Here is a 25729-nt window from a genome sequence, read left to right on the forward strand (position 1 = left end):
TTAAATTGTTGTAGTATATTATACTTATCTTGTGTTAAGTATTTTTCTCCGGCTTGTGGATGGTCACACACTTGTTTGTTTTCTTTTTGTAATTGCATTAATTGCCTTTGCTATAAGTGAATACTTTGATACTTTTGTTTTTAAAATAAAAGTTGTAATTTATGTGGTGTATTTAACGATTCGCCAAGTAAATATATCAAAAATTTCCAGAAATCTATGATTCGCATACGGCACGCCATTTGTGAGCAGGTGAGCAAACACTACTTGATCTACAAGTTTAAGGACTTACCTGAGCTCAACTCTTGCAGCTGCCCCAGCTGAAGAACGTGTGCCATGCCCTGGAGGTGCCCGTCAAGAAGCAGCAGCTCCAGAATGGCCGGCATCCGACCCTGGAGTGGATTCTGCCATCTGCGGTTGCGCAACAGGAGAGGGAACTGCTAGAGGCTGTGAGCCGGCACAAGTTCGATGAAACCTACATCGAGCAAGTCCGGATAGTGCCGAGTGCCGGACGCAATGCAGCCAAGATAGAGTTCCAGCTGCAGCCTCAGGTCTTTGTGGAGCAGCTCCTCCGAACGAAAGCGAATGCTCTCAAGTTTTCCACTTCCCCCGCAGGGCATGTGGTAGTGGAGTACAGTTCGCCAAACATAGCCAAACCCTTCCATGTAGGCCACCTGCGCTCCACGATAATCGGCAATGTCTTGGCCAATCTGCACCAGCACTTGGGGTATCGCACCACCCGCTTAAACTACCTTGGAGACTGGGGCACGCAATTTGGACTCCTGGCGCTGGGTGTCCAAATGGAGAACGTCAGCGACAAGGAGATGCAGGATGCTCCAATCGAAACGCTTTACAAATCCTACGTGGCCGCCAACAAGGCATCTGAAGAAAGTCCGGAGGTCGCCCAGCGAGCAAGGGATCTCTTTGCCGCCTTGGAAGCAGGCAGTGATGAAAGCATGGCCAAACGATGGCAGCAGTACAGAAAGTACACCATAGAGGATCTGTCCAAAGTCTACAACCGATTGGGCGTTCATTTCGATAGCTACGAATGGGAGTCGCAGTACTCTCAGCAGCAAATCCAGGACGTTTTGGACAGGCTGCGCAACGCTGGTCTCTTGCAACCAGAGCTTGATGGTCGTGAAATTGTCGAGGTGGATGGTAGACGCATCCCAGTGATCAAGAGTGATGGATCCACATTGTACCTGGCCAGGGATATCGCTGCACTCCTGGAAAGGCTCTCCAGATTACAGTTCTCTCGGATGCTTTATGTAGTGGACAACGGTCAAGCGGATCACTTCAATGCCCTCTTTAAAACAGCGGCCGCCGTCGAAGATCGCCTAAGTCTGGATCAACTGCAGCATGTTAAATTTGGCCGTATTCATGGTATGAGCACTCGCCAAGGAAAAGCAATATTTTTAAAGGATGTTCTGAATGAAGCACAAAACATAATGCGAGAGAAACGAAACATCACTGCAAGTAGGTGTACGAAATTCTTACCGAAACCCATTAATTCTTACTCGCTGATTTATTTTCTAGCCACCAAAGAAAACCATTCCCTGAATGATGATCTTGTTTGTGATATCCTGGGCGTCTCGGCTGTCCTAGTCAATGTCCTGAAGCAGCGTAGGCAACGAGATCACGAATTCAGCTGGCAGCAGGCGCTTCAAGTTAATGGGGACACGGGAATCAAGCTTCAGTACACTCACTGCCGTCTGCACAGTTTACTAGACAATTTTAGGGAAGTGTTTCTGGACGACATTAAGCCCGACTGGCAGCATTTCGTACAAGAGCCAGCGGATGCCTTGGACCTGCTCTACGAGCTGGCGCGCTTCGATCAAAGCGTTTGCCAATCGAAGGAACAACTGGAGGCCTGTGTGCTAGTAAACTATCTGTTTGGATTGTGGTGAGTAAATGAATAGTAAAAATAGCGAGTAAAAGAAAAATAGTGATAGGAATGACCTTAAAAACGGTCAGGAACGGTCAGGAATTCACAATACACCCATAGCCCAATCATTGTATGATTTACTTACGACTTCATACTTATGTTTTAATTTATTTTACCTTCCAGTAATGCCACCAGTCGAGCTTTAAAACGATTACCCGTCAAGCAAGAGAGCTGCCCTAAAAAGCAGTCCCAGCGCCTACTCCTCTTCCGTGCTGCCAAGGAAACACTGCACCGGGGAATGCGTCTTCTGGGCCTGCGTCCACTCGACCAAATGTAGACCATTGAAACCTCAACTCTTATTGTTAACATAGTTGATATTTATTAAAACATTTCGGTATAAAATGCAGCCTAGTATTGTGGTTGCACGTGCCCGCTCAGCGCTTCTTCCACGTGTACTTGCGGCGTGCTCCTTCCTGTCCGAACTTCTTACGCTCCCGACGACGGTAGTCACGTGTCAGCAGGCCGGCTGCAACATAAATTGCAATTAGCGGCAATAAGCCAGCGGAGGCGGCTCAGGAGCCTCATGCACTTACCCAGACGCATTGACTCAATCATCTCTTGATCGACAAAGCTGCGCAAACTCATCGCGATGCCCCAGCGGATGGCTCCGGCCTGACCGGAAGGTCCGCCTCCCTCGACATTGGCCTCCACATCGACTTTGCCCAGCAGCTCGCTAAATTGCAGCGGGAAGAGCAACTGGAAAAATAGAGATAGCGAATTGGCGAATGAGAATGAGATAATGTCGTGGCCACCGTTAGATGTCAAGTTCGAGCGCCCGGGGCAGCCATTGTACGGATCTCTCTCTATACAAAATGATGCTGCGATAGCGCTTCCTGTACGACAATGCGGCCAGGTAATGGAGGAATCGTTAGCCAAATTAAATGTCTGTCGGCCGCGGCCACTAAACTGCAACAGATTGTTGCATGTCCGCCTGGCAATTAGCGAACTCGTCAATCGAGTGGGTGGGAGCTGAACAGCTCGTCTGCCAGCCGCGGATAGGTGTGATGCAAATTATAAGTGCATTATAGCACTGCATCGAGTCCGGATAATTGCAGAGCCGCGGGCATGACCAGCACGCGCTGCCCCGTTAATGGGTTGGGTAATAGGTCGAAATACGTAGTTAGTGAAGTTCTTCCGATTGTCTATTAAAGACGATTGAGTAACGTATATGCAAAGAAATCTTCGTTTTATTGCATACTACTTTTATTATATACTACTTTTGATTTCGATTTTAAAGCATTTAAGTTCCAATAAAGTCTTTGGACTTTTTTACCCTTTTGCTAATGTTTGTAACTGCCGCCGTTCTAAGAAATCGAGTTTCGAATTTCTTTTAACTTAAATGGAGGAGTGAAAATCCCATCTTAAATATCTTAACTTGAATTTTTTAAAATAAATCACATTTATGACAAAGTTCAATCAAATATAATCAAATATTTTGATTCTTTGGTAAACTGCTCTGACGCCAGCCTCAAAGTTCACAGGTTCCAAAGATCAAAACAAATCGTAATTCATTTTTTCGACCATTTTTCGGATTCGACTGCGTGGGAAACGAAGTCGAGGGGCTTGACAAACGTGACGCCTAACAATGGTCGGAGGCACACAGACAATAAACGTTATGATTAAAAAACAATAAACAATAAAACCGCGACAATAAAAGGGGAAGAGCCATTTTCAACTTGTTGTTCTTGTCTCTCTTTTTGGCAACCAAATCGACAATTGCCATCAATCACTGAAAAATGTCCAGATGAGCAACCAAAGGGGGAAGAGACAGATTTTGATTTGTTTAAACAAATTGCTAGATGACTTCACGCAACAGTGACAACAATGATAAACACAATAAAAGGCTTGCGGACAAGATTTTTAAATTAATGTAGGTACACAGCGCACAAAAAATGAATGCCAAAGGCGAGCGACAGAAGTGCTTAATTGGCTGTGATAAAAATAGCCAAAGATTTGCAGAAAAGTGACGAGGCGAATAATAAATCTGGTTGCCCCAACTTCAGGGTTCCCCAAATCGCAATCTCGCCAATAGGTGTGGTGCAGGGGAATTTCTGGGTGTGGGTGGTCTGGGGTGGTGTTTCCGTAGGGGGCAGCCTACCGGCATCTCTGGACTTCAAGAAAATTCGCGGCAAAATTTTATTATGATTTAAATGAGTTTTATAGCCTGACACATGAGCGAAGTCGACACGACAGAAAGCCACGAAGATCGCGCTCGGCGGACAGACTGTACAAGTGTAACAGTGTCGGATCTGGGATATAGTATATGTACTAAGTGTCATCTCCTCATTGGCGCTCGTTCGGCGGCTTAGTCTTGGCCACTCATACCGCGTACGACATCATTTCGGCGCAGTTCTTTTTATCAGTCGATCCCACGTCGTTGAGCGCGCGCCTCAAGTGTCGGAAAATATTACAACGCCCCGAGAAAATTCCACCGAACTATCCCAGGAAAAGGACTTTTCTTAAAGCAAAATGTCGCGGTCACTGGTAGTTCGCGACCGCTGGGACTGCAATCGAAAGCAGTCGAGCTTTTAACAATGTAAAGTGAATTTGGGGAAAAAAACTTAAAGCACTAACGAGAATTCTGGAATTCTAACTAAATATTAAACTATGCCTTGATAGACTGTTCGCGAAATCAAGATTTGGATTACACAACGAGTGATCATCTCCTAGAGCTATTTTAAAGCTAAATTATGATTAACTGCATATATACCAGATACAAATTACCTATTTTGTTAACTTTTTTTAAATACATACGTAACAATAAATAAAGAACATTGAATTTTCAAGCAGTAACACTTTTTTTAAGCCCAAAATTGCATTATTCTTCTAATAATATTTGATTAGTTAAAAGAATACTACCAAATTTAAAGTTGCGGAAAGAATAATAAGTTGTCAAACGAAAAATAACTTATAGGTTCAGAACTTTATTATAAACTTATTAAGTATCTGCAGAACTAGAACCCTAAATACATTCGGTAATATTGCGAAATGGGCAACCAGTACCTGGGTACTAGCCCTCAACCCAGTGAATCCAGCAATTTCCATTGCAAAATCCGCCAAATGGACAATAGACGATCTCTACAGCCGAGTGCAGCTTTTGAATAGCAATTGAGATGTGTTTACACTCGGTGCGCAGCTTTTGTCGACTGCATTATCCTTTAATTCGCGCACTGCGGCTGGGACTCAATTGCAGCTGCACGGGCGTACGGGTGAATATGAATCGGATGTGGTCGGTGACTACGGCGTAGAGTGGGGAGTGGGCATGCGCCTCAGGTTCAAGGGCATTATGAAAGCAGCGCAAAAATAAACCCAGCTCAGCCCGGTGCGTTCGCTCACATAATAACCCCCTTAAGTCCCCCACAAAGGAAAGCAGAAGTGTCAAATTGGTTTCAATTATAATTGAATCAACGAGCGGCGAAGAAATTCCCGAGAAGACAGCGAGCGGTCGCGAAGAGCGCTCGGCGACTCGCCATTTCCACCGCTCGGTGGCGGCGCAGTTTTCCAAAATGGCCGGCGGCGGGCTGTCGTAACGCCAAGCGGCATGGCGCATGGTGCTTCCGGGCCTTCGGAGCTAAAAAGCAGCTCTATTTAAGGTCCAACACCTCCCCGTAAATGCGAAAATTCATTAAAAACATATTAATTGATTAGGCGAATTCCAGCAATTCACACAACGCGGCAAAAGTGGCAGCCCATTTGTAATCACGCGGGGGCGTTTCAAAACAAATATTTGTTCGGTGTGTTAGCGACTCTTGGGGCCTCGCAGACGCCAGGCACCAACCCAAAAACCCCACACGGAGAGAAATGAAGTCATAAGAGAAGGCACTTTTAAATTTTAACACCGGCATATTAAGGAACATTCTAAAAGTTGTTATTCTAAGACTATTTATATAGCATTAGACCACTCTAATCGTGCTTAGCAGAGGCATAACTATTTTTCTCCGTGCAGTAGACCCCAACGACTCAAAAACTGGTTTCCCAACTACGCACAGATTTTGATTAATTTGCTCGCATAATTTAGCCAGCTCATTTTGGCCAACGTTTTTGCCGTTGCCTTGTTTATCGCCACATCTGTTTAATCAGTCAGCGGATTTTGCTTTGCCTAATCAAAGAAAGTTTCTCATGCGTTGTCGCCAGGCAAACAGAGACTCTTTTTATTTCTCATTAACTTTTGTTTATATTTCGCAAACAAGTTTGAAAGATTCCCAGAATCGCTTGAGCACTGTTTACGGTAATGCGATGCCGAAAGTAATGCAACAAATGGAACCCAAACAGGCTTAACGCTTGGCTAACTAATTTAATCTAATGTGACACCGTAATTCCCTAGGTTCCTAGTCGTGTACCTAAAATTGCATAATCCCGTGGAAAGGCTGGAAAAATACACGATTATATAGCAGCTGTTCTTATATCGCCCTGGCTAAAAGAGGGAATGTCAAGTCGCACAAGGGGAATAAAATAATTAGAAAAGATAGGGGATAACTGGAATACCTTTCCAATTTTATTAGAATTAATTAAATCTAACAAATTAAGAAAACAAATTGAGGGGAATAAAATGTACAATTCCAATTTAAAAACAACATTGCCAAGGCTGGAACAAGTCAAGTGATTGTTAACCAAGGAGTTATACAAGGAGCTACGGAGTGTTTTTAGCTTCGAAGCAATTCTTCTGATTGTTGGAGTCTGCTTGCATACTGAATGAATGAGTACTTCCACTTCTGACGTTGACATAAATTGTAAATAATATGAGCAAACAAAATCAAGAAAAAATAGGCAAACAAAACATGGGTGTGTCGGAAGGGGGTGGCTATCCTTGACCCAGGGGTTAGTTTATAGATACTATTTTAGTTTTAAAACAAGCCTTTGCAATAACAATAATTAAATAGTTACAAAACAAATACGAGCTAGGAAATCATATTATTTATAGATTTTAAACTTATTTTATCTCACGACAATAAAGAAACGCAGTTAGGAATGACTAACTCGAAAGATATATCTCAGCAGTACACCCATCCTAGCCCCCCTTTTGAAGAGCAGTCAGAACCAGTAGCTCTCTAAGATAAATCCCCAGATAGTCTGGCGATAATGGTCAAGATTGTGATGATGTGCGCTTATCGCTGCGTCAAAGGCAAGCGCTTAGATAACGCGGCCACGGGTGCCGCATCCAACGCACGAGTGGGCTTCCTAGCCAGAGTCCATCCATCCGGCCAGCTAGGGAAAGTCACCCCAGCCAGCGTCAGTTTGAGGAGTTCTCCAAAGAAAAAGCCACGCGAAAATTAATATTTGCGCAGATATTTGGGCTGTGGGCGTGCAGACCTAGGCAGTCCGTTTGGGAAAGCTCAGCGGGACTGTTGGGACAGATACCTCTGGAGACCACTGTCCATAAACTCTTCGCCGAACTATCGTTGCAGGCCACTGAAAATGTCAACCAGCCGCTGAAACTGGGCTATAAATTGGCGCTCCGCTGGCGTGTGATATTGGAAAGTAACTTTTTCGCTTATTTATTGCCGATTGCAGGCGGTGACAAAAACCCAAGTGGCATTCGATCCGAGTTGGCGCATATTTGCGCGTCTTAATTGCAACAACCACGAAAGCAGCAGCATTGACACCGGCCACGCTTGGAGCAGCCACTTCTGGCCGTCACCATGGAGAATCTTGGCTACAAGGAGGGCAGCACCAAACCGCGCCGCATGACACGTTCGATCAGCGTCGTTACCAAGACCGAAGTGGAACAGCCGCTCACGGAGAATAATGCAAATAACCGGTAAGTGCCAGTTGGAGTTGCCAGTTTTCAGATACCTGTTGCAGTTGCAGAAATTTCTGGCTACCATAAAATGCACACAAAATATATATAGGCGTGATGGCCGAACCCAAAATCCGAAGACGCGGAAGCATTCCGTGATTATGGGACAACGTATTGCCATCAGCATGTTATTCGCGAAAACCATCAGTTTCATATTTTTAAGTGTGCACCGAACGCGAAGAGGAACAAACCACTTTTTTGTGGTTATAGGAGGGTGTTACTCCCACAAAATACATCTGCTAATTGAATTTCACAGTTCAGGAACCGTAGTATTACTTTACTTGTTTCACATGCTAGTAATTAGAAAAAAGACATTATATAAAATTGAGGGAGAGGCAAAAAGGTAGTGTAGTAGTTGTTGATAGCCGAAATAGTAATGGGGGGAGTTTCCGCCAAAGCTACTAAATTAAACAAAGTAAACAACAAAAGTTCAAATAATAATTGCAGTAACAGTGTTTTTAAGCGTTGTGTATTTTAGGGCATTGCATTAAATATTTTTTGAGAAGTGTAAAGTGCAGTAAAAAGCTGAATTAAGCACAAGATAATATCATTTAAATATAAAACAGTTTCCATCTTCACTGGCAGTGTCTACGTGATCAGTTTTCTTTTTCGAATATATATTTTAAGGTTAAGGCTTGTAAGGGTTAAGTGATCTGTTTTGGGGTCATGGCATTTTTCGATGATAAAGAACTATCTAAGATTAGCTATGTTAATTGCCGCCTTTTATTCCCACAACTGGCTGAAATCTTTTTTAAGGAGAACCTTGCTTATAGCAACTGTAAAGTACACTCCAAAGTGAAATGCGATGATTTTCACTCCCACTCGCTCCGAATTCGCAGACTTTTTGGAGATTGCTCACTCTCTCTAAAGTATCTTGCTCTGTAAATACCTTCACAGCTGCGGTCAAAATAATGGGTCTAAATACGAATCTTACGAATTGGTTACTTTAACTTGGTGGAAACAATGAAAGGCTGAATAATATAAGAATTTCCTTGATATAATATCATAATTTCCTTTATAAAATCAAACCTGAACTTAATAAACTGTGTTGTATACAAAATTACGCTTACCGACTAATCATCCTAACCGCCTGCAAATAAATCCATTAAAATATAGCGACAATACTAGTAAATTTCAGGCTTCTTTAAAAAATCAATATATTTTTTGGAAATCAATATTTTAATAAAAAGATCAACTTTTATAATAAACTAGATTGACAAATTTATTCATATAAGTTTCGTCTTAAGCTCGCCTACCTAGTATTTCGGCCCTACCTGTACCCACACCTGGCCTCCGGCTCTCCAGATACCTCTCTTTCAATCTCAATCGACGACTTAACCAACGCTTACCGATTTCCATCGAGCTCAGTCGGTTTTGGAACAACAATGCAGGCGGACGCGTTCGTAGCTGGCTAAAACAGCGCGGAAACGACGACTAACAGTCACAAAGTACGGCTAGAACGCGCTCGAAGTGATCGTCGTCGCTACAGAAACAATAGCAAAAACCCCCAAAACAACGTCCGAAAAACCCGACAGCAACAACAAAACGGAAGTGAAAAATTCGCGTTTTTTCACACAACATTTTGCATTTTCCGCCCGTTAGACACAATTGTCTAGGCCCCACAAAGGCCCCATTGTGAGGCACTTGTCCCGCTCCGACCCCGTTCCGACCCCATCCCATCCCGTCCATCCCGATCCCATCCGATACGCCGCGATCCGTAGTCCGTGCTCCGTGGACCGGTGGACCGTCGGGACGGGCTCTCACATGTATTTCGGAAATGAAATTAGAAATTGAAAACAGCTCATTGGCGAATTGGCATCATCCGTGGATATGGCTGCAAACGGTGTACGTATTCCGTCCAAGTCGGATCCCCAGACTCCCGGCTTAAGTGCCCAACAAAGGCGCTGCCAGTGGCGGTCGCAGTGCCTAGTTACACAAGTTGCACAAGTGCAGCAGCTGCTGACCATGGACGAGGTCTGAAATTATGCACCGAGCCAGCATGCTGAGCAGACGCGAGTTGGCGACCAAGAAAACAAAACAAATTCTACCGGCGCAGTCGGTAAATCCATCGACGTACGCCAGCAGTGAACACTGAACAGTGAAGCCACCAAAACCGCTTTGGGCGAACCGCCAACTTTGCATAACTCCCAACGCAAAAGTAACACACATTAATATTTAAAATTATGCATGCTCGAAAAGTCAACAGATCTCGAACTCTGTTGTTCGGTGCCATTTAAGCAATGGGGAATATATGTTTACGAATCCATAAAAAGTCAAGGAGAAGTGCGGGTCTGTCTAATGGCTTTGTTTTAATTTTCTGCCAACTCAGTCGGCTCTACTAAGTACTAATTCGTTTGGAAGCAGCGACTCGATCTTACTCCCGAGTAATTACAAGCTCCCAATAAAAACCTAATCAAGTCCAAAACAGAAAGCAATGCCATTTAGAGGTGTAAATCTTCTAGACGTGATGTTTTCAGTACAATTACTACGTAGTTTAAAAGACATTTAATTGTTGCTGACTACCATTTCAAAGCCCAAGTTCCATCAATGAGTTGAATATGTTCTAATAATAGGCAGCCAAGTTAGAAACAAACCGCAACGGCATATGCTAAGTATATTAAGAACAACTTCCACTCCTATAAAAATGCTCACTAATCACAGCAAATTTCTTTGATTGCCTCAAAAACCATAAAAACTGATTCACAGAATGTTATACCCAAGTTTATAATCATTTTAGACCCTCGGAACCAGTTTCAGAAGAGAGAGAAGTTCAAAATGCTCTTCTAAAAGTTATTTAACGATTCAATTCTTCGAAAACTAATCAAAATCCACTTAATAATAGAAAAGCATTGGAAATTTTCCACTTATCATCAATCAACTTATTTTGACAAATCGATTCTAGAAGTTTAATAATCAATTAAGGGTAGAAAATGAATGTTAAAACAAAATATCTCCAAGTTCTTCGACGTCAGGAAAAATATTATTTTATAGGTATACGTTCTGAACTTTCATTGATTACAAACTAAATTCATTATATAAAATTAAAGTTTAATTTTTTAGCTTCAAATAGGAAATTAAATAATTTTTAAAAAACTCCTTCTTTGCCTTTCAAATGAATGCACTTCAAATTTTCTAAGTTAAAACAATAAAAAACCCTTCGAAGATTAACTCCAAGGTGATCCTACTGTAGAATAAGCAATGCCACGTTCCCATGGCATATGAGAATCTTCCACCAATCGAAGTTCTTTGTTGGGAGCTATCCAACCGTGGAACATCTGTGCAACTTTCCGTGCATCCGTGCAACTCATCCTCTAATCGTTGTGCCTCTCCAACAGTTTCAAATCGATTCCACCCAACTTGATGGTGCGATGGCGGAACAACACTGACGCCATGATCGAAGCCCAGTACCCGACCGCTGGAGAATTCGAATACATGGAGTGTGGACCGTCGCCGCCGGCGGAGAGTGCGCCGAGCATGTACGACAGCTTCGAGGAGCCGACCAGCGAGCTGAGCGTCCAGATATGCAACGACACGCTGCGGATCAGCCTGATCGACCAGATGAAGAGTGCCGCGGGGCGCGTCAAGCTCTTCGAGGACATCGAGCAGAGCAACGTGGTGGCCGAGGGCATCCGGGCGCACTTCGAGTCCGCCTCGAAGCTGGAGAAGAATCTCAGCTACCTGTGGGCCGCCTACCTCAAGCGCTGGGACCTGATCGAGAGTCTGCTGGAGGCGGGCGCCGACCTGCACTTCTGCGACCAGAATGGTATATCTGCCTTGCATCTGAGTGCCTTCAGTGGCTGCCTGGCCACGCTGGGTCTTCTGGTGGCCAAGGGTTTGAATGTCAATCTGCAGTCCAAGTGCTACACGCCGCTGCATTGCGCAGCCTTCGGGAACGCGGCGGAGGCAGCCAAGCTACTGATCAACAATGGAGCGGACATATCCAAGGACACCAGCAAGCCGAACTGCGAGGAGAGCCTGCTGCACTGCGCCGTGCGATCCAATGCACTGGAGTGCCTGCAGATCTTCATCGCCGAGGGCGCCGATGTGAACTCGCTCAAGCCCAATGGCACCAATGCCATTCACCTGGCCGCTGACCTGGGCAATATCCAGTGCCTGGAAGCCCTGCTGAATGCGCCCAACGCAGATGCCAATGTGCGCATCTGCATCCGTGAGAAGGAGTCCACAGCCCTGCATCTGGCAGCGGATGAGGGAAACGTCGAGTGTGTGGACTTGCTCCTGGCCAAGGGCGCGGATGCCAAGTTGAAGAACCACCGGGGATTCACTCCCCTCCACCTGGCAGCTAGGACTTCCAGTTTGGATTGCGTGGAGTCTCTCTTGAGGAACGGCAATGCCGACGCCAATGCCGAGGACTTCGATCACCGCACCCCCCTGCACGCGGCAGTGGGAAAGTCCGAGAATGCCTACGACATCATGGAGACCCTCATCCAGTGGGGTGCCAATGTCAACCACAAGGACATCTACGGGTTCACCGCTCTCCACCTGGCCGCATTGGATGGCCTGGTGCAGTGCGTCGAGATGCTGATCTTCCACGGAGCGGATGTGACCACCAAATCGAAGAAGGGCACCTCCGCGCTGAACGTGATCACCCGGAAGACTCCGGCCTCGGTGGCCATGATCAGACAGAAACTGGACGCAGCCATCACGCTGCACCACTCGCAGGTGAGTGAAAGCTTACTCCTCACTTTACTCCCACTGAAATTCCCTCTTCTCTCTCCCAGGATCCCGTGAACCGCGAGGTGGAGCTGGAACTGGACTTCCGCCAGCTGCTGCAGCACTGTCATCCGCGCGAGATCAGCTACCTGAACACGTTCGTCGACGAGGGCCAGAAGGAGATCCTGGAGCACCCGCTCTGCTCCTCGTTCCTGTACATCAAGTGGGGCAAGATCCGCAAGTACTACATTGGCAGGCTCATCTTCTGCTTCAGCTTCGTGCTCTTCCTGACGCTCTACGTGCTGACAGCTCTGGCCCACAACTGCTACAATGGCAGCAAGAACGACAATACGACCATTCCGGCCCAGGAACTCTGCCAGAAGCAATCCATCCTGGGAGACATGCTCAGGAACAACCCCTTTGTGATGGAGATGCAGTGGTGGGTTCTGGTTGCCATCACCATAGTGGAGATATTCCGAAAGCTGTATGGCATAACGGGCTACTCCTCGTTTCGACACTACGTAACGCAGGTGGAGAACATCATGGAGTGGTTCGTGATAACCAGCGTGTTTGTCATATCCTACATCTACACCAACAAGACGTACACGTTCCAAAACCACATAGGCGCCTTTGCCGTGCTGCTCGGTTGGACGAACCTCATGTTGATGATAGGTCAGCTCCCGGTCTTCGATGTCTACGTGGCCATGTACACGAGAGTCCAGGGAGAGTTCGCCAAGCTTTTCATGGCCTACTCCTGCATGCTGATCGGCTTCACCATCAGTTTCTGCGTCATTTTTCCTTCCTCGTCCTCGTTTGCCAATCCCTTCATGGGTTTCATAACAGTGCTGGTGATGATGATCGGTGAACAGGACTTGTCGCTGCTGATAAACGATCCCGAGGGAAAAGACCCGCCCTTCCTGCTGGAAGTCAGCGCACAAATCACCTTTGTGCTGTTCCTGCTGTTCGTGACCATAATCCTGATGAACCTGCTCGTGGGCATAGCCGTGCACGACATCCAGGGGTTGAAGAAGACGGCGGGACTATCCAAACTAGTGCGGCAGACCAAACTGATCAGCTACATAGAGTCGGCGCTGTTCAACGGATACCTTCCGACCTGGCTGAGGAACTTGCTCCACTATACAGCTTTGGTGTCCCCACAGGCTTACAGGGTGGTTCTGTGCGTTAAGCCGCTGAATCCCAGCGAGAAGCGGCTGCCCAGAGAAATCCTCATGAAGGCCTACGAAGTGGGAAAGATGCGCAAACATTTTGGACACACCATCTCCTCGAAAAACTCAGCCGAAAACTATTTGTCGTACAAGAACAAGTATAACAACAACAATGGCGCCACGACGGGATATGTTCTGCCCGATGCGGATCCGGATGCAGGGCAGTTCACCACGCTGACCACCAAGATCGACGACAACGCAGACCGGATTGAGTTCCTCACCCAGGAGATCCAGGAGCTGAAGCAGGCGCTCATCTCGCAGCAGCAGCAGGCCAGCAAGGTGATCGACAAGCTGCTGATTGTGATCTCCAATCAGCAGAAGCAGAATCTGCGCAAGTAGCAGGAGCATTTAGTGCACTCCACCCGGAAAATTTATAGATCAGAGTTAGCGCTTCCCTAGACCTAAGGGGGTCGTTGAGATCCCACACAATCCAGAACATTGTTGATATTATCGTAGCAGCGAGTTGTAGTTAAACAAATTTTGATATCGATGCGCCAGGCGCCCTATACATACGCTATATAGCCATATTCCACACCATACTACACTATTATCAATACAAATACTATAATTAGCAGTTAGTTAAATTAGAGGCGAGCAGTTGGCAGGATTGATTTGTGGCTGGTTTCAGGCTGTGTCTTTGTTGTTTTGGCGTTGTCGTCAGAGAGTCGTTTTATAGTAATTTAATGCAAATTATTATTCTTAATAAAGTATATGCTATATCTATTGTTATGAGCTGGCTGTGTTGTTATTTGCAAATCCAGGTAAACAAATATTTAATGATCGAAATATTCAATCTTTTTAACATGTTTTACCTTGTTGGATATTTAATTAATGCTAAATGCATATTTTTAAACTGTTAAGTTACATGAGTAAGAGTTAAAAATTGTAATCCTCTTAAAATGCTTTTGGCAATTAAATCAATCATTCAATTCTTCGCCCGTCTAACTATGATGCCTATAAAATCCTATATTGTTTTTTAGTCGCATAGAAAAAAATCACTAGCTCTAACCCTAATCACTAATCACAAAAAATTAAAAATGTTCAACCAATCCGATTTGAATATTAAAGTTAATGACTCGACTCACCTGCTCCTTGCAGTTTTCGTCCTCGAAGTAGGAGATGTCCTTTCCGTTAATGCTAATCTTTCCCGTGCCCGGCAGTCGAACCGTGACGTCGGCTCGAGCAGTTTTGCGCAGACACTCGTAGGTGGTAATATACTGACGACCCTCCTCATCGATCTTCGGCTTGGGCACCTCCAGCTGCTTGGACTGATCCATCAGCGGCTTCAGAAAGCGCTCAATAAATGCTTTACTCTTATAGGCATAGGGCGATGCGATCAGACGCTCCATGGAGTTTGTAAAGTTCGAGTATTCGATATCGGCAATGCTCTCGACCAGCAAGAGTTCCAACTGGTCTTTGGGGAGCAGCTGGAATCCAGCGATTTCTCTAAGAAAGATAATAGCATGTTAAATAATTTTTCTTAAATAACGCACAAAACCTGCTTACAGTTTTTGGTTCTCATCGGGCTTGTTCCCGCGACGAAGTAGGCGCTCCTCCAGATCCGCCAACTTATTGGTTTCAGCCACAATGTCCTGTAAATATGAAACATAATTAAATAAATGGGGCAGCTTTTTGCAACTTTTGGATTCACTCACGTGCAGCAGCTGAAAGAAGTTGGGCTTGCCGGTGTAGAACATGCTGTGGAATGGCCTGCCCGTCTCATCGAACTCCGCTGCCTTGCGGGCGGGAAAGACAACCTCGGGGGACTTCATGGCGGGGCGGGCCTTTGGGTCGTACAAGCCTGACGGGAACAGATAGGATATCGCCTCCTATTATGGAGAAGAGATGTGCGGTTGAGAGGATAAGCTATTGCCGTGGCCAAGTCACTCACGTCTATGTCTTCCTGGGTAAAGGTCTCCGCATCGGCGCCCATCATGTTGGCCAGGTGCCGCTTGCCGATCTGGAACTCCAGGTGCTGGGTCTTCATGAACTCGTCATGCTCGTTGGCTCTCTTCAGGTACGACCGCATGGCCTTGCTGACCTTTTGCTTCTGGACAGCCGCAGGAGCAGCCTGGATGGTCACTTCGGTGGCAAATGGAGCCGCTGCCTGAAAGGTTATGCAAACGATTGGGTTTAGTTTCGGATGCAGTGAGTCTAGGAAGGTAACGCTTCCTGGGGATAACTGGGGTACAGACCATGTAGCCTGTGGCCGGAGCAGAGGACCTGCAAGCATTCTGCAGCAGATTCCTGTTAGTTTTCACTATATTTAAGCCGAAAACACGCAGTGCCATTCTCTCAATTTCCTATAAGCACGGCGGGAAGAAGAAGACTAAGACAGCTGTTCCATGGGTCGCAGGTGGACCCGCCTGTGTTGGAAAATGCCGAACATCAGATGACGGGTGGCGCGCATTTTACACACTATTTTATTATTTAAATTACATTTTCTATTATGCTAACAAACTCTTTGCAAGGTTTTTACTTTTGTTTATAAATTGTTTGATATAACATTGGTATTGCTCTTTTTATTTCTCAGGTTTATATTCACTTTATTTCTAGGGAATACTAACTAAAAATGTTTTCAGTCATTTATAGTTTTCATTAAAAAAAAAACATTTAAATTTAAAAAAACGATTTACAAAGTATTTATAGAACACTCTTTATTCACTAAAGAAATTCCAAATAACCATTTAATCTGATGAAAAAATTGTTTATTTACTTTACCATTGTCCTCCTTTACAAATGCTTTTATTAACTACATTTTTTAAACACTCTTTCAATGCTGATATTTTTCATTAATGGAAATTTAAACATGTTTCATTAAAAAAAAAAAACATTTAAATTTAAAGAACCGATTTACAAAGTATTTATAGAACACTCTTTATTCACTAAAGAAATTCCAAATAACCATTTAATCTGATGAAAAAATTGTTTATTTACTTTACCATTGTCCTCCTTTACAAATGCTTTTATTAACTACATTTTTTAAACACTCTTTCGATGCTGATATTTTTCTTTAATGGAAATTTAAACGAACACAAACACAAGAAACTGAAAATGCAATGAAAACCTTTCAACAGCTAATTATAATTATTTGATGTTTAACGCTATATAATTATTTATAAATAATTGCCTAGGCTTAGCGTTGAGAAGAAGTTTTTATCGCATTATGGGATGTAATGCAGCTACCAGAATTATGTTATGTATATCAATACTCTCATCGCCAGTTCGCTTCTATTTCGTTATTTCATCCTCCCTTGTTGTATTTGGTCGCAGTAAAATGTTATTTTGTATATAAAGCAATTATTTAATAATAATGCCCAGCCTATTTCCACGCCTGCTTGAGCAATTTGCGAGACGCTAAATGCTTAACAATCAACGAGCCCGATGTGAGCGCGACTAGCACTATGGAAATGAGAATATAGTCAAAGTCCTCCTTCAACAAATCGAACGTCTTCGATGGCGCCACGCGCGTAACGAACAAATCTGTAAGATACAAAATATGGTTAGTTTTACAACTCATTAGAGTTCTTTAAGGAAATAGCCTTGTAGTAGTAGCTTACCTAACCCCGTAGCAACGACTAGACAGGTACTCTCCAGACCACTGGGTGCGGTATAAATATTACGCAGACGGGCGACCGTCTGGTTGTAGTTTATATGGCTTTCCGTTGGCAAAGGCAACTCGGGTATATAGGGAATGGCTCCCTCCTCACGTCCCTGAGTCGTGGATGCGATAGGACGACGGGGATCCAGCAAATGCCACGGCATTTCAATAATGGAACCACTGGCAGTGCCGACTACAAAAATATAAAATTATCATTTTCTGATTGATTATTGGTATAGCTCTTATAAACACTTACTCAGCACATGCTTGTTGGTAATTCCGCGCTCTGTAATGGTCTCCCTCAGAGCCTCAACAATGGTGGGGATTATATAAGACTGACGCTCCACAAGAGGCATTGGGGGAGCCTGCAAGGAGCTCCAAACAGTGTTATTCGCCTGAGCCTTGCCCTCGTACAGTTCAATGGTGGCTGTAAAGAGTAAGATTAAGGTCAATTTATATCCGCAGTGTTATAGCAGTCTTTATCGCCAGCTTGACTTACTAATCTCTGTGCGTCGCACTTTCTCATTGAAGTAGGAGTAGGCCAGCCAGTTTTCTGAGTGGACAATGCTCAATGGAGCACGCACCTTGCGATGCGTCATGGTGAAAACCACCGAGCCGGAGACCACATCAACCAGATACAAATTGAGCACAGCTGCAGAGCGAGTGACATGTTAATGGATTTTAATTTGGGCGAAGCGAATGCAGACTCACATTTGTGTGTGGCATCCGGCGCCTGTGTAACAAAGGCCACTAAATTGGGGTTGATGTACTTGTACAGCACTGATCGATCGCCCAACACACGTCCCTGGGAGTGGACATGCTCAATGGGATTCTTGCCGGCCACGCCGATTATCTGTTGCTCGGAGTTGTGACCGCCAAGGCGGGCGTTCCAAATGTGCGTGCTCGACAGTTGCTGGCGGAAATGGATCAATTACTTAAAGACTAACAGGTTTAAAAGTTTGAAACACTTACCCCGCCCGCATATTTTACAAAATAGCCCGACAGCTCAGAGGTTTTTACATCGGCTGTGTAGAGATACATGCCATCAGCCTATATAGGACAGTAAAGATTTTACACCTTCATCAATAAATCAAAGAATTTCTATTCTTACCAATGGACTGGCATGTTGAGGATACACGTGGACCTTGTTTGAAGCATCCAATAGCAAAATTCCCTTTACAAAGTCTTTTTCCGTTTCGGCCAGCAACGAAAGCTGCTTGATCTTGTAGTCCAGCTGAATAAGACCGCCTTCCGCGGCTTTTCCGGTGATGGGATTAAAGCGATAAAGCACACCATTGCCATTGACCTATGGACATAAAAGAAGTTAGACAAGGAATTATGTGAACTGTATTCCACACTTACAGCATCCTTGCCCAAGATAGTGCACAGAGGTTGAAGCGGGAAATGTTTGGCCGTGCGCTGAACAATTAGACGCATCTGCTCGTTGTTAGCAAAACCATTGACCTTAGGCAGATACAACTGCCAGTGATGCTTTCCCGAGATGTTGTCGATGCCGAAGACTTTTCCAGCACGAGTTAGTATAACCAGCATCTTGTGAAGACCAAAGGAATCGCGCACAAGTCCAGCTCGCTGGGTGTCCGTGGGCGGAGGACCTAAACCGATGACGTGTAGGAACAGGCTCCTAATCTGAACAGCTTGCGTTGTGATGCGGCGCAAAAAGGCGCTGGCAATGTCTCCTGTTTAAATTAAAATAAATATTAGTAATAGTATAAAAAGTTTTTTAAATATATTGAAATAAACAATAAATAATACTTAAAGCTTAAACAAAATAAACAACATACTACAGATTTACAAAGGCACTATGTTCTTTTCCATTTTCGCTGACAACTCTAATACGCTACAAAGAAATTACATTCTTATTTGTACAATTGGTCTAAGCAAAATAAAACAGCTGTTACTTGCAATTATTTATTGGCAAATAGCATTTAGCTTATAAGGCATGCATAGTGTATTAGTAAAATGATAAGCAATAGAGTAAATAAAATTATAATTTTGAAAATAACATTGCAGCCTAAATTTTGTGGACATTCACTTACTCTCGAAACTTGTGAAATCCCCTTGGGTATACATTTTTTAAGAATAGACATTTTCGAATTTAGCTTATCGTTATAGTTATATCTGCACACTCACCGGCCTTTCCCTTCATTTCACTCTCCAAAGTGCCTTCCGTATCGGCCAGAGGCAGATCGACAAACTGCGAGTCGATCACATTGGCCAGGGACTCCTCGCGGGACCAACGGATGCGTCCCTGCTGCACGGCCACAATGGACTCGGAACTGGTGCTGAACAGGAACTGACAACTCTTGCCCTCGCCATTCCGCTTCTGCTTACAGTCGAAGCTGTTCAGCGATGGGGTGCCAAAGTGCTCGGGGAAGGACAAACTCTGCTCCAGCTCAACTAAAGGTGCGCAGTTGTCTAAATACACGGCCTTAATCTTGAGAATCTGTCCAAAATAAATTAAAGCGGCATTTAGTTTTCATTTTATATATATATATATACGTCAGAACATACGCCTGAAGTCAGATCTGCATAAGCCAGAATCTTGCGATAGTTGAAGCTTCCCAAGGCGAAGCTTGAGCTTTGCAGGCCACTGCAGACAGATTGGTCCTTGTTGACACTGATAAGTTTGCCATCCACTACCACAACACCATTGAGACCCTGCAGAATAGAGTAGTTTATTTAAATAAGTATAGTAAGATTAAATTAAATACTACATCAAAAAAATATTAAAAATAAAATTTAAAAAAAAAATCAAATTAATAACACTATTTTTTACTTAAATAGTAATATTTTTCTCGTGATTCATAATTTCATGATTCAGACAACAAAATAATTGGAGACCTTTCAAGTACTGTCTAAGACTAAAGTATTTAAACATCCACCACTCATTTAATTGTCTTACCGTCAAAGCCTGAAGCTTTCCCTTGGACTCCGTCTCGAGCGATGTGCGGATCACCTGACCGCTCTTGGAAACCAAATCCAGGCTGATCAACTGCTTGCCGTCCGTGCAGATGTAGAAGCTTCCGCTGAGGGAGCAGCTCTCTGGGGTGATCCAGGAGGCCATCACCTTGCTGGTGCTGCCAGTGCTGTGACCCGAGCTGGCGAAATAGGCGGTGACTTCGAGGTGGCTACGCCAGGCGGGCATAACGTGGTAGAGCACGGACTTGCTGTAGAACCACAGCGCCTCCTGAGCCCGCTCCGTATTCAGCGGCATGATGGACCACTCCCACTCGAGGGCGCCGATGTTGGTGTTCCAGCCGCGCACCAAAGCGGGCGCGTGTCCCTGGACGGTGAGCATGTCGAATCCCAGGTTGCTGCCCATAGGAGCGGCGGCCGTGTCGCTGCTGTCATCGGCGAAGCCACTCACTTGGAGCAGTTTGATGTCGCCGCGCGGATTCTGTTCGAGCACCTGCCGCCACACCAGTTCGCCGGTCTTCACGCACAAGCTGGCCACCACCCCTTCATGGGTGCTGACGATAATGCGCGGCTGAAAGTGGTTCAGGTCCACGCGCGACTGCTTGAGGGCGCCCACATTCACGCCTCGCCTGCAGGAGCAAAATATGTCCGTCGGATTAACGCCGGGTCAATGGTCAGATATCGGGCCACTCACCAGTCGAACTTCTTGATCTGGTCTTCGTACAGCGCCGAGCAGGTGCCCAAAAGGAGCGCCACCGAGAGGCCGGCTAGTAACCACTTCTCCTGCATGTCGTCCGCCTTACTTTCTGCCCTTCGTCTCTCGAGCTCTAATTGTTCAACTTCCGATGCCTCTTTATGTTATAAACTAATAGAAATCCACATTAATTCGTGTTTTCCGTCATAGCAAAAGGGATGAGAAGAAGAAATTGGAGCAGGGTTGGCTGTGGCCGCGGTATCGATATTTCATCAAAGTCGCACCCGATATTCAAAACAATGGTAGTTCCGTGTTCACACTGACGATTGTTGTAATTATCAATAAAAACTTTCATTTTTAGCATTTATTCTAAGTGTTATTTAAAACCCTAGAGTTTACTTTGTTCAATTTTCCAAAGGCATTAATTAATTGAACATTTTTAGAAAAATAAATTTTGGATGAACTTTAAACTTTAAAGAAATTAGTTGACAACTTTAGTTCTTAAACAGTTCAACACCCTCGAAGTTGATGTATTTTTATAATAAGCTCATTTAAAAAAATCTCATTACTAGACCGAAATAGACCGGGTAATAAAATGTAGGGTGGCTGATGCTGCTGCAGCGCCAGTGTGAACAGTTTCAAATTTCATCGGATTGCGAAACATCGATTAACCTTGACTTTCCCCACTAGCGGAGCCTACACTGCCATCTCTAAGCGTTTAATATCAACAAAGTGGGGCTCAAGTTTTTCTGGAAAACTCCCTAGCCAAACTCATTCAAATGTTCGAAAAGAAGAGCGATAAGGTGAAGCAGGCTGAGCACAAACCGCGGGACGATGGCGTGGAACTGGAGAGCCAGTTCATCATGCGGGTGCCAAAGGTTAGTAATTGCACTTTAGTTGCGCCATGCAATGTAACTCGACCCACTAACTATTTGCAGGAACTGGCCGACACTGTCCATGAGGCCATAAATTCGGGCACCGTCAAGGATCGGCTGACCATCCAACTGGATCAGGATCTCAGGTACGGCGAAGTGCGTCTGGATGACCAACTGCTGTACACCAAACTGGTGGATCTACCCACCGTCGTCGAGAGCTACAAGACCATTGACAACAAGAGCTTCTACAAGTCGGCAGACATCTGCCAGATACTCATCTGCAAGGAGGAGCCGGAGGACGACACAGAGAAGGAGTCGCCCAACAAGAACAAGAAAAAGGATCCCAATAAGGTGGATAAGAAGTACCTGTTTCCCCATGGCATCACTCCACCCTGCAAGAATGTGAGGAAACGTAGATTCCGAAAGACTCTAAAGAAAAAGAATGTCGAAGCCCCTGAAATCGAGAAGGAAGTGAAGCACCTGCTGCGTATCGATAACGAGGCAGTGAGGGTCGACTACGAAATTATCAACGAGGAGGATAAGCCCATGGATGACCTCGATCAATCGGATATCAAGACTTACAACGATGCGGACGATGAGATGCAGGATGAAACCACCATGCACGCCAGCGAGAAGACGGCCATGGACATAAGCTCCCAGCGGGACATCAATGTGGAGTCCGATGACGACGAAGCCAGCAACTTTCCCACCCATCGGGCGCCCAACATGGGCGTGGCTGCCCACGACATCTTTGGCGAGGAGGTGTCCACCACCGATGACGAAGATGAGCCGGATCGGGGCAACAACACCATGCAGCGTCGTGAAATGGAGGAATCCTCCCGCCTCTCTGCGGATGATTCACGCATGTCGGACTTCTTTGGAGCTAGTGGCAGTAATGCCGGAGCCGGCGGCCTGAAAATGGACAACGAGTTCAGCAAGTCCATGTTTGGCCAAGAGGCCAGCAGTCCCAAGCTAAGCGCCGCCGGTTCCAGCTCCAACCTGGCTGCCCCCAGTGGCTTTTACGACAATCAGATGCTGAACAAGCGGGAGGAGTTTGAGAATATGGAGTTCATGGACGAGCCGCAGCCGCAGTACTCGCAACAACAGGTGCACCAGAAGATCAGTCAACTGACGCGGCAGATCAGCGAGCTAAAGGCGCAGCAGGTGCAGAAGTCTACCGAAATCGCCTCCATCCAGAACGCCACGCTGAAGCAACGTATGCAAGAAACTCTTGACAATCTCTACGCGCAGATCATGGAAAGAGAGCTGGAGCGCAAGGACTTTGAGAATATGCTGGAGTCTTAAGTGAAATGTAGAATTTTATTGAACTGTTCGTAAGCTATATTAAAATGTAATTTAAGGTAATCATACAACTGCTAAGGCTTAACGTTAAACTAAAACTGGTCAACGAAATTAAGCCACATAAGCTAGGCCAAGAAATTCAGCGCACTCATTGGGTCATTTTCTTCTGAAATGATAAGTGAGCTATCAGCAACGCAATACAAATAATAAGCTGCATAGTTTTCAGTTATTTCATACAGACTGATAAACCTTAGATTCTGCAGAACAGTATCCTAATCTTGAAGCCCATGACCTATATGTGAAATGATGCATTACTGCGCTGGCTGATTGAACATACAGATACCTTGGACTAGACGATATCGAGTAGTAACTCCATATCTTCAATGGCACATCATTTCCATGTGTTAGGTAAAGACAACTGTTGAACCCTGGTACGATCATAGTCTAAACGTCTTTATTATTGGCATTCGCAATCAACAAATTTAAAGTTATTCAAGATGGGCAACAAAGAGAGTTATATTTTGTACTATAAGTGTGGAGTTCCAGAGACAAAACCAGACTTTAATCAGTGTCTTTTAGTTTAGGGAAGCACGTGGGCCTTTACTTAAAACCTAGGAAGGTAGGGTGTGTAAATGGGAATGGGTGGGCTGTAACGCTAGATAAACTAAATGCAATATTTGTGACAGCAATTCTGGGCCCTCTATGGCTTTTGATACTGCATGCGTTCTTTTTCGTTCTGTGGTGGGCAAAAATGTGCAAAACTGGTTTCCAAAAGTCTTCCGACTCTAGTAGTCAGGCTTCAACCGGGATCACCAGCTCAGCTCATCGGGCAGTCCCCCGGGATATTCGCCAGTGAGACAGGCGGTACAGTGGCCCGTGGGCTTTGACTTGCCATCTCCTGCATCCCTGTGCTTCAGCTGGACAGCCTGCACCAGTCCCTCCACACTCAGATAGGCCAGACTGTCGGCGCCCACATGCCGGGCCAATTGTTCGGCGTTCAGCTTGTTGGCAATCAATTCCCCTCGAGTTGGAATGTTGATTCCCATGTAGCAAGGGTACTGCAGCGGAGGACTGGCAATGCGGATGTGCACCTCCCGAGCGCCTGCATCGCGCAGCAGCTTGATGATGGGTCCAATGGTGTTGCCGCGCACGATTGAATCGTCTATCAGGACCAATCTCTTGCCAGCCACGTTCTCGGATAGGGCTCCGAACTTCTTGGCCACTCCTAACTGCCGCAACCGGGTCGAGGGCTGGATAAAAGTGCGTCCCACGTAGCGATTCCTACAGAGAACCTCTGCGAACTCTATGCCCGATTCGCGGGCATAGCCGTGGGCCGCCGCTGTTCCGGACTCAGGAACCGAGCTCACGATGTCAGCCTCCACGGGAGCCTCGCGCCACAGCTGCCGGCCGCACTGCAGCCTCACTGTGTAGACCATCTGGCCCTCAAAGATGCTGTCTCCGCGGGCGAAGTAAACGTACTCAAATATACAAAAGGCCATGCGCTTGAAGTCGGGCCGTTCCACAATATCCACCGTGCGATAGCCACTCCGCGAGAGCTCCACGATCTCTCCGGGTTCCACTTCCCTCACGTATCTGGCTCCGATCGAAAGGAAGCCGCAGCTCTCACTGGAAACCACCCACCCATCGGCTGGGGTGTCCGAACTATTGCCGTGTCCGGCATTGATGGGCACGATCTTGCCAATGCACAGCGGCCTGTTGCCATAGGTGTCCCTAACGGCGTAGATCTTGTCCTTCAGCATGATGACCAGAGAGTAGGAGAGCGGCGCCAGCATCATGAAGTGCCTAATCCTGGCCGGCCAGTTGGGTCCGTCCAGTTCGGAAACATCCTCGGGGGCGCAGCACAGCGACTGGGCGATCAATTCACTGTCGCTGTGCGTGGACAGGCCCACGCCCCTAGCCAAAACCTCGCGCCTCAGAGATTCGTTGTTGACCAACTCGCCGTTGTGGGCCAGGGCCAGTGCTCCGTGGGCCGTGTGCACCACAAAGGGCTGGCAGTTGACCACTCCGGAGCCGCCGGCGGTGGAGTAGCGCGTATGCCCAATGCCCAGGTTGCCGCGCAGCTTCTTCATGGAGTCATCGTTGAACAGCGTGCTGATCATGCCCATGCCCTTGTGCACGTTGAAGTTCTTGGAGCAGTTGCCCTCGCTGGTGGCTATGCCCGCCGATTCCTGTCCGCGGTGCTGCAGTGCAACCAATCCCAGGCAGATCACGTGCGCAATGTCCATCTGGGCCGGCCAATCCCCGCAAGCGATGGCCCCGAACACACCGCACTCGTGCGTCAAACCGGTTAGCTCCTTGCTGGCCGAGATCGAGTGGGATTCCGATTCCACGGTGGAGGTCACCCCCTCAGCTGGTTCCACCTGTTGCTGCTCGACCACGCGCACATGTTGTTGTTGCTGAAACTGCTGCTGTGACGCCGACATGTTGCTGCTGGGAAATGCGTGCGATATGGTAATTGAAGGCGGCCAATTGCAGTTGGTGGCGCAGCTGGCGTCGATCTGATTTACCTGTTGGTTTACGCAACGACTTTATACAAGAAAATCCTCGCACGCTCGCACGCGCAGCTTAGTTTTTCCGAAATCGGTGAGATCAAGCCCAATATCGATCGGTTGGCTGCTATCGATAGTCGGTGTCCCTGGATCGATAACGATTGGTTTCTTTAT

At 45.9% G+C, this 25729-nt stretch overlaps 6 protein-coding genes across 10 annotated transcripts; 3 read left to right on the forward strand and 3 right to left on the reverse strand.

Moving 5' to 3' along the window:
* Positions 1–68: 68 nt before the first annotated feature.
* On the forward strand, positions 69–3221 carry LOC108027196 (probable arginine--tRNA ligase, mitochondrial). The gene is made up of 4 exons (XM_017098502.3): positions 69–249; positions 309–1473; positions 1534–1900; positions 2066–3221. The coding sequence occupies exons 1-4, from the start codon at positions 217–219 to the stop codon at positions 2217–2219; spliced, it is 1719 nt and encodes a 572-aa protein (XP_016953991.1). The 5' UTR covers positions 69–216; the 3' UTR covers positions 2220–3221.
* LOC108027199 (28S ribosomal protein S9, mitochondrial) lies at positions 2239–15987 on the reverse strand. The gene is made up of 7 exons (XM_017098506.3): positions 15832–15987; positions 15528–15743; positions 15292–15465; positions 15143–15228; positions 14722–15082; positions 2476–2638; positions 2239–2408 (listed from the first exon to the last, which is right to left on the reverse strand). The coding sequence occupies exons 1-7, from the start codon at positions 15925–15927 to the stop codon at positions 2317–2319; spliced, it is 1188 nt and encodes a 395-aa protein (XP_016953995.1). The 5' UTR covers positions 15928–15987; the 3' UTR covers positions 2239–2316.
* Positions 4295–14368, forward strand: LOC108027193 (transient receptor potential channel pyrexia). Of its 3 annotated transcripts, XM_017098496.3 has the most exons (4): positions 4295–4478; positions 7454–7700; positions 11075–12419; positions 12479–14368. In XM_017098496.3, the coding sequence occupies exons 2-4, from the start codon at positions 7582–7584 to the stop codon at positions 13973–13975; spliced, it is 2961 nt and encodes a 986-aa protein (XP_016953985.1). In that variant the 5' UTR covers positions 4295–4478; positions 7454–7581; the 3' UTR covers positions 13976–14368. The 3 variants fall into 3 exon arrangements, with proteins under 3 accessions (XP_016953985.1, XP_016953987.1, XP_043951550.1); XM_017098498.3 differs by lacking the exons at positions 4295–4478; positions 7454–7700 and adding an exon at positions 9093–9584; XM_044095615.2 differs by lacking the exons at positions 4295–4478; positions 7454–7700 and adding an exon at positions 9606–9897.
* A 335-nt stretch (positions 15988–16322) lies between the features above and the next one.
* On the reverse strand, positions 16323–21096 carry LOC108027195 (ER membrane protein complex subunit 1). Of its 2 annotated transcripts, XM_017098499.3 has the most exons (13): positions 20869–21096; positions 20161–20803; positions 19770–19916; positions 19389–19701; positions 19295–19315; positions 18600–18934; positions 18349–18543; positions 18210–18287; positions 17949–18150; positions 17737–17889; positions 17494–17664; positions 17197–17430; positions 16323–17119 (listed from the first exon to the last, which is right to left on the reverse strand). In XM_017098499.3, exons 1-13 carry the CDS (start codon positions 20961–20963, stop codon positions 16959–16961), a joined length of 2748 nt encoding a protein of 915 aa, XP_016953988.1. In that variant the 5' UTR covers positions 20964–21096; the 3' UTR covers positions 16323–16958. The 2 variants fall into 2 exon arrangements, with proteins under 2 accessions (XP_016953988.1, XP_016953989.1); XM_017098500.3 differs by lacking the exon at positions 19295–19315 and having other exon boundaries at positions 20869–21095.
* Positions 21097–21561: 465 nt separating this feature from the next.
* Positions 21562–23116, forward strand: LOC108027198 (transcription initiation factor TFIID subunit 7). The gene is made up of 2 exons (XM_017098505.3): positions 21562–21746; positions 21807–23116. The coding sequence occupies exons 1-2, from the start codon at positions 21648–21650 to the stop codon at positions 23046–23048; spliced, it is 1341 nt and encodes a 446-aa protein (XP_016953994.1). The 5' UTR covers positions 21562–21647; the 3' UTR covers positions 23049–23116.
* A 366-nt stretch (positions 23117–23482) lies between these two features.
* On the reverse strand, positions 23483–25709 carry LOC108027197 (amidophosphoribosyltransferase). 2 transcript variants are annotated; one of them, XM_017098504.3, is made up of 2 exons: positions 25574–25709; positions 23483–25493 (listed from the first exon to the last, which is right to left on the reverse strand). In XM_017098504.3, the coding sequence occupies exon 2, from the start codon at positions 25487–25489 to the stop codon at positions 23855–23857; it is 1635 nt and encodes a 544-aa protein (XP_016953993.1). In that variant the 5' UTR covers positions 25490–25493; positions 25574–25709; the 3' UTR covers positions 23483–23854. The 2 variants fall into 2 exon arrangements, with proteins under 2 accessions (XP_016953993.1, XP_016953992.1); XM_017098503.3 differs by having other exon boundaries at positions 23483–25496; positions 25574–25695.
* Between the last annotated feature and the right edge of the window lie 20 nt (positions 25710–25729).

The sequence above is a fragment of the Drosophila biarmipes genome, chromosome 3R (assembly GCF_025231255.1).
Source record: "Drosophila biarmipes strain raj3 chromosome 3R, RU_DBia_V1.1, whole genome shotgun sequence".
In the NCBI taxonomy this organism is placed as follows: domain Eukaryota; kingdom Metazoa; phylum Arthropoda; class Insecta; order Diptera; family Drosophilidae; genus Drosophila; species Drosophila biarmipes.

Excerpts from the sequence above, each read along its gene's own strand:
- LOC108027196 (XM_017098502.3), top strand. The coding sequence starts at position 217 with ATGATTCGCATACGGCACGCCATTTGTGAGCAG. Across the intron at positions 1,474-1,533 it reads GAAACGAAACATCACTGCAA|CCACCAAAGAAAACCATTCC; the intron begins GTAGGTGTACGA and ends TTTATTTTCTAG. Across the intron at positions 1,901-2,065 it reads AACTATCTGTTTGGATTGTG|TAATGCCACCAGTCGAGCTT; the intron begins GTGAGTAAATGA and ends TTTACCTTCCAG.
- LOC108027193 (XM_017098496.3), top strand. The coding sequence starts at position 7,582 with ATGGAGAATCTTGGCTACAAGGAGGGCAGCACCAAACCGCGCCGCATG. Across the intron at positions 7,701-11,074 it reads GAGAATAATGCAAATAACCG|TTTCAAATCGATTCCACCCA; the intron begins GTAAGTGCCAGT and ends CCTCTCCAACAG. Across the intron at positions 12,420-12,478 it reads TCACGCTGCACCACTCGCAG|GATCCCGTGAACCGCGAGGT; the intron begins GTGAGTGAAAGC and ends TCTCTCTCCCAG.
- LOC108027199 (XM_017098506.3), bottom strand. The coding sequence starts at position 15,927 with ATGGCACTGCGTGTTTTCGGCTTAAATATAGTGAAAACTAACAGGAAT. Across the intron at positions 15,466-15,527 it reads TTACCCAGGAAGACATAGAC|GAGGCGATATCCTATCTGTT; the intron begins GTGAGTGACTTG and ends TCTCCATAATAG. Across the intron at positions 15,229-15,291 it reads ACTTCTTTCAGCTGCTGCAC|GACATTGTGGCTGAAACCAA; the intron begins GTGAGTGAATCC and ends TCATATTTACAG.
- LOC108027195 (XM_017098499.3), bottom strand. The coding sequence starts at position 20,963 with ATGCAGGAGAAGTGGTTACTAGCCGGCCTCTCGGTGGCGCTCCTTTTG. Across the intron at positions 17,890-17,948 it reads GCCGGATGCCACACACAAAT|CTGTGCTCAATTTGTATCTG; the intron begins GTGAGTCTGCAT and ends CTCGCTCTGCAG. Across the intron at positions 17,431-17,493 it reads TACCAACAAGCATGTGCTGA|TCGGCACTGCCAGTGGTTCC; the intron begins GTAAGTGTTTAT and ends ATATTTTTGTAG.
- LOC108027198 (XM_017098505.3), top strand. The coding sequence starts at position 21,648 with ATGTTCGAAAAGAAGAGCGATAAGGTGAAGCAGGCTGAGCACAAACCG. Across the intron at positions 21,747-21,806 it reads TCATCATGCGGGTGCCAAAG|GAACTGGCCGACACTGTCCA; the intron begins GTTAGTAATTGC and ends AACTATTTGCAG.
- LOC108027197 (XM_017098504.3), bottom strand. The coding sequence starts at position 25,489 with ATGTCGGCGTCACAGCAGCAGTTTCAGCAACAACAACATGTGCGCGTG.